Source organism: Phaenicophaeus curvirostris, chromosome 5 (assembly GCF_032191515.1).
Source record: "Phaenicophaeus curvirostris isolate KB17595 chromosome 5, BPBGC_Pcur_1.0, whole genome shotgun sequence".
Taxonomy (NCBI): Eukaryota; Metazoa; Chordata; class Aves; order Cuculiformes; family Cuculidae; genus Phaenicophaeus; species Phaenicophaeus curvirostris.
The window spans coordinates 15,624,009-15,636,247 of NC_091396.1; the positions used below are offsets into that span (position 1 = coordinate 15,624,009).

Here is a 12,239-nt window from a genome sequence, read left to right on the forward strand (position 1 = left end):
ACGAGCTGCAGAAATAAACTGATCTTTCTCAAAGAAATCCATTTGAGTGACCTCATCTTGTAATAGGAAGATGCTTCCCAAGCCTTTTTTTTTTTTTTTAAGTTAATCAAGAAGTATGTCTGTTTCTTCTTGGGGAACATTCATTCAAGTACTATCCTTTCAAAATACATGTCAGTTGATCTTTCAAAACCACACCTCCCCAAAGCAATCAGTGGAAGTTCTTTGTCATTGTTAAATTACTTGGCATTTTTTTGTGATGAAAAAGGCCCGTTCTAGTCCTCTTAGACATTACTCATTTTTGGAAAGAAAAAGCCAAGCCAAGTTGCTTTTTCCTTTCTGAAAAGCACTCAGTCACAGACTTGATTTAATCTCAAGACTGTACTTAAAATCCTTATCATACTAGTGGGACTCTGGATATACTTCACCAGTATCTTGAATGAGGTTATTCTGCAGAATACAAGCCTGTCTATATGCAAGGGTAATGCATTTCACTCCCCATCAAGGTACAGAAGTAGATTACAGGCAGTACTTACACAGTGTCATTTCCAGCATTCACAAATACATTACAGATACATCACATATAGATCACTTTCTTTACTAAGCCCAAAAAACCACATAGTCATAGCGTCACTTTTTGACTACTTCATTTTTATGACAATTTGACAGCACCTGTGGGCGGATGGTGTTATTTCCCTTTCCAACATTGTGAACAATCCCAGAGATGCAGAGCGGACCAGCAAATCCAAGCAAGTCAGCCAGAATACGGAATGTGCTACTGAGAAGTAAGGGTCTTCCAAAAGCACAGCAGAGAGCACGCCATATCGATCTGGATCCTTGTGGAGATGATGACCTTTTGTTCTGTTCAGGAAAAAAAAATAATTAGAAAGCATTATGTTATGTATCAGCCTCAGGTCTGATAAATTATTGGTATTTTTACCCTTGATTTCATTCATTGAAAACTAATTGCAATCTTTGAGCTAGACAAGCACAAGACCTACAACTCTTATTTCACTTGCTTTTAGAGTGAGAACAAAGCACTAATTTGTACTCTCCTCCACTTCATAAAAAGAAGTGTTATTTCTTTTACCCTTAGTAAGGGTCAAATATGTGCACTGTTTACCACTTGCTGGAGGACAAATAAAAAAAAGAGGGAGGGAAATGACACGCTTTGTGTTCCTGAGAACATACAGAGCAAAAAACTATATTCTTTCTAGACAGGACGCAAAAGACTTCTCTTAATCCTTAATATACTGAGGTCCCACCAGGGAGTCAAGCAGAATTTGAGATGGGATAGATTCAGCCTTGAATTCTACAAACTGTAACTGGAATACCATCGAAAAAATAGCCCTGTGAGGACTCATTAATACTCACTCTGTAATTTAGTGATTCTAGGGTCTTATTTAGGAAGACTGAAAATGGCGTTCAGTTAATATAGTCCATAAAAAAATGGACTTATTTTTTTAAGTCCATTTAAAAACTTTAAAAACTTATATGTTTTTCCACATGAAAACAGAGGCCATTTGACATGCATTTAACCAGTAATGTGTCTGACATGCATGTTTAGGTAGAGAAATTTTACTATTTGTATGAGGTACAACTGAATATGTTACCTCTTCATATATGGAAACCCATGCTATTGGATACTTCATTTGCATCATGTCTGTCTATATAACTTTATATCATGCTTATAGCGTAAAAAGTAATGAGATACATGAGCACAGAGTAAGCAGATGGGCATAATTCTATGCTTTGCATACCTTCTGTGCTTCAAAAGCCTCATTAAGACGAATGTAATTGGTCAAAGCTCTCATGGCAATGGGAAGCTTGCCTATGGTTTTCAAGTCTATTGGTTTCTTATGGGCAGTCTTGATAAATGTATTCATCCACCAGTATGTTCCTTTGGACAACAGATTCACAAACGGCTGTAGGAATCGAACACCAAGGTCCTGGAGATCCTCAGGAGGTTTAACTTCTTTAGGAGTTTTGAAAAAAACATATCTCTGAAATTCAGAGTATCAAAAGAATTACACACAATGCATAGAAAATACAAGCCTGCAAAGAATAGATAAGAGATAAAGGACATAGAAGGTAAACAACCAGTCAGTCTTGGTTCCTCAAAAGCACTCAAGGAATTTAGGCATTCAAATTGAACCAATACAGCAAATCCAGTATCCCCAGGTACTGAGGAAAATCAAAAGGCATCCAGCCTAGAAATAAAACAGCCTAAACATTCACTATTACTCTGTTCATGGGACACAAGTTTGCATACCTGTAGGAAAAAAAATACTCACTTTAAGTTTCAAATAGTACAACCCCAGCCTCTCATTCCGAGTTCCAGACAGAGCAACATGGGATGTACTAGCTCAAGAAGGCACAGCCGTGGGGCTATCACAGAGATTCCTATACCATATTCCATCAAATTTATTTATCTGAGAACATGGAGCTACTTGTGGTGTCCTGAATGGGCCTGGGAAACCAGTGAACTAGAGAGTGCATATAACACTAACAAATGCTTTCATTGGCTTAAATGCTGAAAGAGTGAGGGCAGACTGCAGATGATTTCCTGCAGTCAAGAAAAAAAATTTTTTTATACATTGTTCATTTTTGGGAATGAAAATCCAAGCCTCTTAAAAATACATCTTTCCTTTCTGAAAAGTATTCAATCACATATTTAATTCATCCATTCTCTACTCATGACTGTATCTAAAATCATATTAATCTTAATAGGATTCCTGGACATGCTTCATTGCTACCTTTTCTTCCACCACAGTTGGAGAAATAATTCACAGATCCTAGAAGAAAATAGCAATGGGGTTGGTAAGGCCCATCTAAGATGAACAACGGGAACAGCAGAAGAAAGGGATAAAGTATAGTTGGGACTGAAAGTCAACCAAGTCAATCTTTTGTCTTCTGGAAGGAGATGGGGAAGAAAAAAGGTAACGCAATGCCTGCTGTTCCTGCTAGCATAGAGGCCTCACCCTTTATTTTCATTTTCTTTTTCTCTTTCCCCTTTCCTCAGTAGTGGCCAACTCTCAATGCAACCCAATGTCTTCACCAGCTGCAGCAACAAACCTGGCTTTCCAAATTCTGCCATAGACACAACAGGTAGCAAAAAAAAATCTATGCCACTGGCTAAATCATTCTATGCAAAGACATTCTTTAATTTTTAAACCAAAACAAATATAACATAAAATATAATGACAATATGCAATGAGCATTTTTTATTCTTCATGTCCTATAATTTCACTGTAATTAATAGAACTGCTTAATTAAATGAGATTTATGAGCAAACATCTCTGATGTCACAACTGAATTTCACTTTTCCCGCGAGCCAATTCACTGTTTTACTTTTACAATACAAATACTGAATGTCTAGCATTGAGGGGTTTATTATTCTTTCTTTCAAAAATGTTACTGAAAAAGCTGCTTTTAGACACAATTTTGCCCTAAGTTGTCAAATAAACATACAGACACACAAAATCCCCCAAGAAAATCACAAAAGAATAAACATGCGATAAAGGTAACTCACATTGCTGAATGCATTTCTGGAAAAAGTGAGGGAAGCATTGAGAAAATTTACATGGAAATTTTTCATTCCATCCTGAGCCTAGGTTTCATTTGTGCACACAGTTAAGTGAGGGCCAGGTAACGGAAGGAACTTTGGCATTTATCTATCCAGCAGTCTCCAAAGCCATCTCTCCGTTTGGATTACGACTGCAGACCCCACAGAAGGGAAATGCATACACATAGAGGAGAGAAGGGCTACAAGTATGATCCGAGGGCTGCAGCACCTCCCATACGAGGACAAGCTGAGAGAGTGTCAGTTGTTTGGCCTGGAGAAGAGAAGGCTCTGAGGAGACCTTACCGAGACCTTCCGATACTTGAATGGGGCCTACAAGAAAGCTGGGAGGGACTGTTTACAAGGGTGTGTTGTGATAGGACTAGAGGCAATGGGTATAAACTGGAGAGGGGCAGATTTAGACTAGACACAAGGAGGAAATTCTTCAAAATGAGTGTGGTGAGGCACTGGCACAGGATGCCCAGGGAAGCTGTAGGTGCCCCATACCTGGAGGTGTTCAAGGCCAGGTTGGATGGGGCCTTGGGCAGCCTGATCTAGTGGGAGGGTTGGAATTAGATCATCTTTAAGGTCCCTTCCATCTCAAATCATTCTATGATTCTATAGCTGGGAGGCTAGATAGCAATCCCAGCTGCCCCAGCAAATTGCTTTTTGTGATTGTCTCTTGGAAAATGAGAGATGTTATTTCTGTGTCTAATGTAGTCTCTGATGGAACAGACAATTCCTTTCATCCAGTCCTCCCTTGCACCAGAAATACTTGTTCCCAATAACTGAAACAGTGAATCATAATAGACATTTTTAAAAAAACTTGAAAAGATTAATAAATTCATCTTAGTTTAGCTACAATGGAGTCTGGCATTTTTTTTTTTTCATTATAGATTTACTGGCCTAATAAAATTGGATTATCCTTTGATCCTCCTATTTCTAACTGGATTTTTCTCTCTCCTTTAGAAATGCATTTCACACCAAGTACTCAGAAAGGGGAATAAAGAAAACAAAGCCAACAAACTAACAACAAAAAAATCCCACAGAAAGAGAGTTTTATTAACTAACTTACCCTCACCCTGATGACATTGATTTCTACAGCTAGTAGCATTCCATATAGAATAACCAGGAGTCCTGTGAGGCAAAACCGAAGCTGCGAAAATCCAACCCCGTTATCACAGAACTTTACAAATTTGATGGTTTTAGTTACAAAAGCTAAAGTCCAGTAGAACAGCAATGCTATAAGGGGTTAAAAAAAAAAAGTTAATCAGCGCCACCGTTGCAAAAATATACAATAGCAGTATTAAGCGTTAATTCATAAAGACGGTAACAATATAAAAAACCCCAAAACAGACAGTAACTTTCTCATGTCAAAATAGAAGCCTGATTCAATTCCACAAACATGAAAACATGATTATGCTAGTTCCCAATTCCTTTCCTGTTAAACTTGGTGATACAGGCAAGTTTCACAAAGTGAAGTCTGCTGAAGGAAATTTCCATCTGTTATAAACGTGTGTCCACATGACGAGTTCAAGGGAAGGAGTTGCCCAACAAGTGAAAGTGGCTGAGACTGATATTCTTCAAATTTGCTTCATACTAACGAATTGTTATGATTTTGAATTGAAGGGAAATTATTCTCATTTCCCCCTACAGGTCTCTGAGATGCAGGCAGAAACAGCTATTAAAATATTTTCTGCAAACTGCTTCTGCTCAGTTGTTCAACACAAATTCCATATATGTAATTTATAACAGATACACAGGCATATCAAGGAAAGATGTCTTGGCATCTGTAGAATACAACTTTATTTTTTTACAGTTCCACTGAATTGCCTACAAGTGCTACTGCCAGTTATAGATAAATGATCCCTACAGTAATTTCTGGCAATTTAGAAACACACTCAGTTGTTCAGTTCTGCTCAGTTGTTCAACACAAATTCCATATATGTAATTTATAACAGATACACAGGCATATCAAGGAAAGATGTCTGGGCATCTGTAGAATACAACTTTATTTTTTTAGAGTTCCACTGAATTGCCTACAAGTGCTACTGCCAGTTATAGATAAATGATCCCTGCAGTAATCTCTGGCAATTTAGAAACACACTCTGTGCCATTCACCACTCCATAAGCCAGCCTGTGTTGCCCATTCTTAAGGAAATGCTTTCTAGGGTTATGTTCTTTTACATGAACCTTTCACTGCTGCTGTCTCTGCCACAGTGCAATAGCTGGAATGTGCTCTACCTGACAAGAAAAACATGGATATGGCTTTCTGAGTGTCTTGCTGCAACACCAGAGAAGGTCTTCAACCAAGACATTAGCAACTGTAAGCCAAACTTACAAATATGGATAATCATCAGGAAATTGCACAAATTTCAAAGAATTCATGGAGTTCCAGCTACCTTGAGGCACTCTAGAAAGCCCTGTGGGGATGTACTGTGGGTCTACCCTTTCAAAGCAAAACTAAATTCGGCATGGAGAGTCTGTATGGAATTTGGGGCTGCCAATCCTGTTTCTGTAGAAAACAACTTCAAAACTCTCATTTAAATGAAGACAGTAAATTAACAGTACAGGAGTACTGGGCAATAGGACATTTTCCCATGAGTCTATCTTCCTCTAAAACTATTAGGACAGTTTGTAAGAAGAAAGCACTAAGAGGTCAGGCATTCCAGCACCATATTTTAGTGGCTGACACAGTTGCATAGAGGACTTCAAAGACATACATACAGAATCCCTCTTAAAAAAACTATAGCCTTCCTATGTGAGGCTTCCTACCATCTTCTCCACTTAAACTGCATCAAATGTAACACCCTTATCCTGCTTCAGACTGTTTCCTACTTTTGAGGCACTATCCCTTCCTACTGACGATGTATTTGACTAAAATCACACTCCATCCAAGAATACATTCTACGCTGTCCTACTCCTAGCCACCTTCACCTGTCAATTCTTGTGTTTTGTTTCATTCTTCTTATAACACGCTGAGAATGCATCTTTCTCAGAGTGAAGAGGACTTATACAAAAATAGCACAAAGAAAATCTGCGTCAGTTGAGCACAATTGATAAAAAAGCCCAATCTGACTAGTATCTCCACAAAGCTCTTGGAAGAAGAAAAAGAAAGAAGAGCAAAACCATTATTCTACTTGGATTTAAATAAGAGTCTATATGACCATCTAAAAAATTCATAGAACATTAATTTAACTTTTATCTAAGGAGTACTAGAAGGTGCCAAATGCAACATCCTCAGGAGATAATGACTTCCCATTGTCATATATCCTGGAAGCATTTGGACTTATTTAGCTTTCGCTTTTGACAACAACTGTATATAACCCGATCTGGCAGACATTCACAAGCTCCTGAAGACAGAGTTTCTTTGAAAATATAGTTAGGGAACTTTCTTTTAAGTTGTGTTCTTATCATCTGGCTGGTGAGTAAATATTGGCTGCTTCCAGAAATTATCAGCAAGAAATCCACCTGAACTGCCTAGTGATCAGACCACAGATGCATAATCCAATGTATTTGATCACTTTACATCTGCCCCATCTGCCTGCAGCCTGAAGGACTTCACTTTTTCTCAGGCCATGTGAGTGACTTCAACGCACAACACCACAGCTCTAGATTCTCACTTGAGGCCAGATCACTGAAAATTAAGCAATGTGGAATTCAAACGGTTTTACAGCTTCATTGGATTAAGCCCAAGTTCTAAAAAAAATCACGCACTTAACTGGATGGGATTTATTAACTAACCTGTGTCTGTTTGGAAAGAAATTTTGCATACTAAGCAATAAGCATTATATTCATATAATAACAGGAAGTTCCGGTTTAAGCAATAAACTAATTCCAGGGTAATTAATTAAAATGCCAAAGTATGAGAAATTTAAATTAGAAAACTAGATTACTGTCAAGAACGGTAAGGCTGTCCTACAATAACCGATTCAAACAATGACAATTTTCTTAAATTAAAAATAAAAAAATCCCACCACCTCAGATGTGTTCTACGCTACTACTCCTTTCAGTTTAAAAACTCGAAGTTCTATTGTTATTTAATAATTTTCTCCTATTGTTTAATTTCTATGGTTTATTTATCTATAAAACAAATAAACACTAACTCAAAAAACAGTGCAATCAGATGCTACCATTCAATTACATATTTTGAAATGTCAGGAAAGCTAGCAGGTTGCTCAATTCATTATGAAAACCATTTTAAAATGGGTCCTCCTGTGTTATGCATCTTTTTTTTTTTCAAAACTGTGCAAAGAGCACTAAAATTAGCATTACTAGGAGAGTCAGCTATTATATTAAACAGTGCTACAATGGAAAAGCTGAGCTTGTTGTAATAGAATTACAGGTCAAAACCATACAGAGAAAAACAGACTCAGACCACAGTGTTCCAACTGTTTAGACACTCGTCTGGGATCCTGGGCTCAATTAGTTGCTTCAGAGGAAAAACATTCCAAGCCTTGTCAATTTTTTTGATAAGAGATAATACAAACAACTACTTCAAAATAACCCACAGCCTGGGCATAAAGCTGAAAGGCAAGATCAGTACAGAAACTTTGCATCCATGTCTTGCATAACACAAGTGAACAGGCTAATCACCAGGTCATGGTATCTGCCTCTTGCTTGTTTATGAAGAACTACAAATGGAATTGGTTTCTTTAACGTATGGAGTGAAAAAGACTTCTAAAAAGAAAACTTCTCAAACTTTCACAGGATTGGAAACTTTTAGCCCCTTCAGAATTAATAAACTGTTAGGTGGAACTTCACTGATATTCAGAAGCGGCAGAAGCCACATCAGGTCATTTCCTTTACTTTGTGTGTATTATTAGATCTTCTTTGCAACATTTTACCAATGAAGAATCCCCTTTCCATTTCCTTTTTCATGCACTCAGCAAAAAGTTTATCACCAACTTAAGCTCTTGCTCATGGTTCCCAGTTACCTCACTTGTATATGCCTCTAAAAAACAAGCTGCTTCAAGGCCACACTGCACTCTAGGGGGTTGATAGCTGAGTATAGGTATAGTTTAACTATCTAATACTCAGTAAATTGCCTAAAGTTCTCACTACCAAGTCCCAGTTGTCAACACAGAGTAGCCACAATTAACATTGTAAGATGACAATCCTCCCAATACAGATAACAATAACTGTGTGCAGCCGAGAGTAAAGGATGGAGATTTCCAGAAATGTCTGTCTTAGATTCGTTCAAAAGCACAGGACAACAAAGCCAAAAATAAAATAAACGTCTAAGACACTTATTGTGAAGACTTCAGATAAAAATTCAAATCAGACCAAATAACTGGGAAAGAGTGTGCTAGTCTGATTTTCTTTTTTTGACTAAGTTAGCCATTAAGCTTAGCTTTTTCTAAAGGAGTCTATTCCTTGGAAATTCTTACAAAAAGGAAATCCATAATTATTAATTTTAGTATCAATAGCACTTACTTAAGCATTGGTATTCATTGGTATAGCTGTTTATTATTCAAATATCATCCAGAGCTTATCTAGCATCAGTGCTCTAAATACTAAATAAAATTATTATAAAAGAGAAATCCCTATAGAGAACAGATTATGCAAAAATGGGTAATCAACAACCAGTTGTAAATTTGTGCTACCCTTCTCAATGACTTAACAGCAAGAAAGTGGCAGTGACATTAAATTCTGAAACATTGCTTTATATATATCAAATAACAACAAAAAAAAAACCCTCAAGAAAATTACTGCTTGCTTTCCATACGCGATTGTAACAGGCTAGCAACACTTTACTGAGATATGATATCTAGTTATGTGAGAAGACATTAAATAGACTGTTCACTTATTAAAATTTAACTGAATGACCATATCTGGTTATAAAAACCAAAAAAGACCCTACTTAAAAGAAGGGTACAAGAAGAAAAACTGTCCCAAAGGAGATGACATGGATAGCCTGGATAGAAATCTGAAGGTTTTCAAGAGTGACGACCTCCCCCCGCAGGAGTTATAGGCTCCTACAGAGGAGGATGCTCACTTACTACAACATGCAGTTCAAAATAACCTTCAACATTCAAAAATCTTTTTTAAATCTAGTTGTTACTGACTTTTTACCACCGAACAAAACCCAGAAAATTACATAAATGACATAAAACAAACCTTAGCCGGATCCATTAATAGAGAAAACCAGTTGAAACAAAATTTGATGAGCCAGGACCACCAAAGATATAACCGCTAACAGGATGACAAAACATGTAGACACCCACAGTCAACAAACTACTTAAGTAAACAGCAGAGAACACATCACCAACTGCATGATTGGCAGCAGTTATGGATTTTCTATAGCTAGCTACAATTTATTTATAGTCTTGCTGAAACTATATAGTATACTAGGTAATTCCTATACATAGCACTTTCCATTCAAAAGGTCTTAAAACAGGGAAGTCTTAAAAAAGGGAGTTCTAGAAACAGGAACCAAGAACAAGCACGCAAAGTAACATAGGCAGGGCCAAACTGGAAGTCAGTGATGTCACTGATTGCCCTTGACTCTCTTCATATTTCAATAGACTGCACACATGAAGACAGTTTCACTCTTTCATCATGCTTAAATGCAACACGCTGACAAGCAGGGGGACTTGGATAGATGTAGAGTTAAGAATTTTATGTGCTACTTTTCCTACAAATTCAGCTTTTCGTAGGAAGCCTTCAGCCCACTGGAGCCTTAGGACACCATACACGATACTAGCAGAAGTTAGAAGTGTTGAAAACTATTAACTGTTTCAGGAAAATTCAGATCAGAACACAAGTGTAGCTTTACCCATACAAGCCAGCACCAAGACTGCAATGACCCGTCACAGAATGAACAGCCACACAGCACCACAGCCACACTTCCGAGTCTTTTAAGTTGTGAGACATACCGATTAACAACTTTGGGAAATTGGATGTTTCGATATTATGGTAATAGACAACCGATGTGATGGCCGCCAAGAATGCCATCCCAGCCGGCATGTACAGGTGTAAATGGCGCGATTCTGAAACCCTTAAAAAGAAAAAAGTGAACATTTATTAAAATCAACCCCTCTTATCTCCCTTTGTTTCCCTTTTAATTTATGAATTGTATCCTGTATCCAGTCCTGATGTACGTAGAACAAGTTATGGATGTAAAGCTCTCTGATTTTCAATTGGATTTATGCTCCTAAATCACAGAGATGGATTTCAAATCCCCACCCCCCCGACCCTGTACTGAAAATGAAATGCATGTACTCCTATTTCCTACTGAAATCAACTGGAAAGTCATTTAAATTGAGATAAGCAGCTCAGGTCCAAAATGAGAAGAGTTAATTCAAGCTAAACCAGTTAGGAAGCCGTCCATCTAAATACATGGATAAGACCAACTGACAGCATAATTTAAGATTTTCAACAGAAACATTTTGTGAAAGTGTTTCATTTGCTTTTTCCAGTTTGGGACAGAGAAGAGCACCACTGCATGGGAATTACTTTCAGCAAGTTCTGTTTTCTGTGGCTGCAAGCCAACAACCAAAACCTATGAAACAATCACATATTCATAAGTTTTGTCCCATAAAGCAAAACTTTCCGGACACTTTGCTTCAGGAAGCAGTGGAGTGGGTCCTGGCAACTACAGTTTTTTGGGAATCTTAGAATTGATGGGCAATGTTCTAGGATTGTGCAGAGAGGGGTAGAAGCACATTTTCTCCCATCTTTCCTCCTACTTGTCATCTTCTCCTCCTCACCTTTTCTTTCTTTCACAGAAGTAATGGAGAGGCCCATGCTGACAAAAGGTACAATTCTTTCTTCCAGACAGCTTGGGGAGAAAAGGCACCAAGAGGAAGTCTTCCGGACACAAACTCAGAGAAATTCACACTTTGTCCTCTAACCTCATGGAAAATGAATTACTATCTCTGGATTTGTTGTTCTTGCTGCAGCAAAAGCTACCTTTGTGTAGTTCGGAGAGACAAAAGGGACTGTGCTGTTAGGAAGCTGTTGATCATCACAGGATGTCACATGTGTGAGAACAGAACATCCCAAACGTCTAACAGATGCACAGGAGCTCAGGAGGACCACTCCCCATATCTGTGCCTAGGAGAGGAAAGCCCTCCCTCACGTGGACATTGTGGTGAAGTCTGAAGAACTGGCTGCAGCCCTGCTGACAACCTGTAATCACTTAACTCTTATTGTTAACAATGAGTTGTATGCATATACAGCAAAATGAGAAAACATTCTCCAGTCTCTGAATTCCTAGTAATGCCAAGGGATTTTTGCACAACAGGACTGAACCCTCAAGAGAGAAAAAACCAAGCAACAGGAATAGGAACAGATTTCTTCAGACAGCTTAGGCTTCAGTAGGTTACACTGCAGGAGTAGGAGTATTTTTTTTATTTCAGACAGAAGTTGCTGGAATTTCCCTATAATCGTACCTCCAATAGGCTGCATATATTGCTGAGGTGCCAAAACCTCTGACACTCAACTGCTGTCAAAAGGACTTACCTACACAATGCATTTTGGTCTCGGAAAGCTGATGAGCGAGTCTCAAATCTGCTTTTATTCAAAGAAGCGCTTGCTAGCCTGCAGAGTGCTCAGGAGACAGAACTGTGGGTTGGCACTCCCCCAGTATAGCTAGGAGCTTTCATTCCCATCAGGTGACACTTATTACTTAACAGCAGTGTTCTGAGTCAAGTTAAGTAGCAAATAAACATAATGA

At 38.1% G+C, this 12,239-nt stretch overlaps 1 protein-coding gene across 2 annotated transcripts in view; it reads right to left on the reverse strand.

Annotated features, from left to right (window-relative positions):
• ABCC8 (ATP binding cassette subfamily C member 8) overlaps positions 1-12,239 on the reverse strand; it is a 78,625-nt gene that overhangs the window by 63,539 nt on the left and 2,847 nt on the right. For both annotated transcript variants that reach the window (XM_069857661.1, XM_069857662.1), the window contains exons 3-6: positions 10,438-10,559; positions 4,635-4,801; positions 1,758-2,000; positions 670-858 (exon numbers count right to left, since the gene is read on the reverse strand). In XM_069857661.1, coding sequence (XP_069713762.1) covers positions 670-858; positions 1,758-2,000; positions 4,635-4,801; positions 10,438-10,559 — 721 coding nt within the window. The remainder of the gene's footprint in view (positions 1-669; positions 859-1,757; positions 2,001-4,634; positions 4,802-10,437; positions 10,560-12,239) is intronic.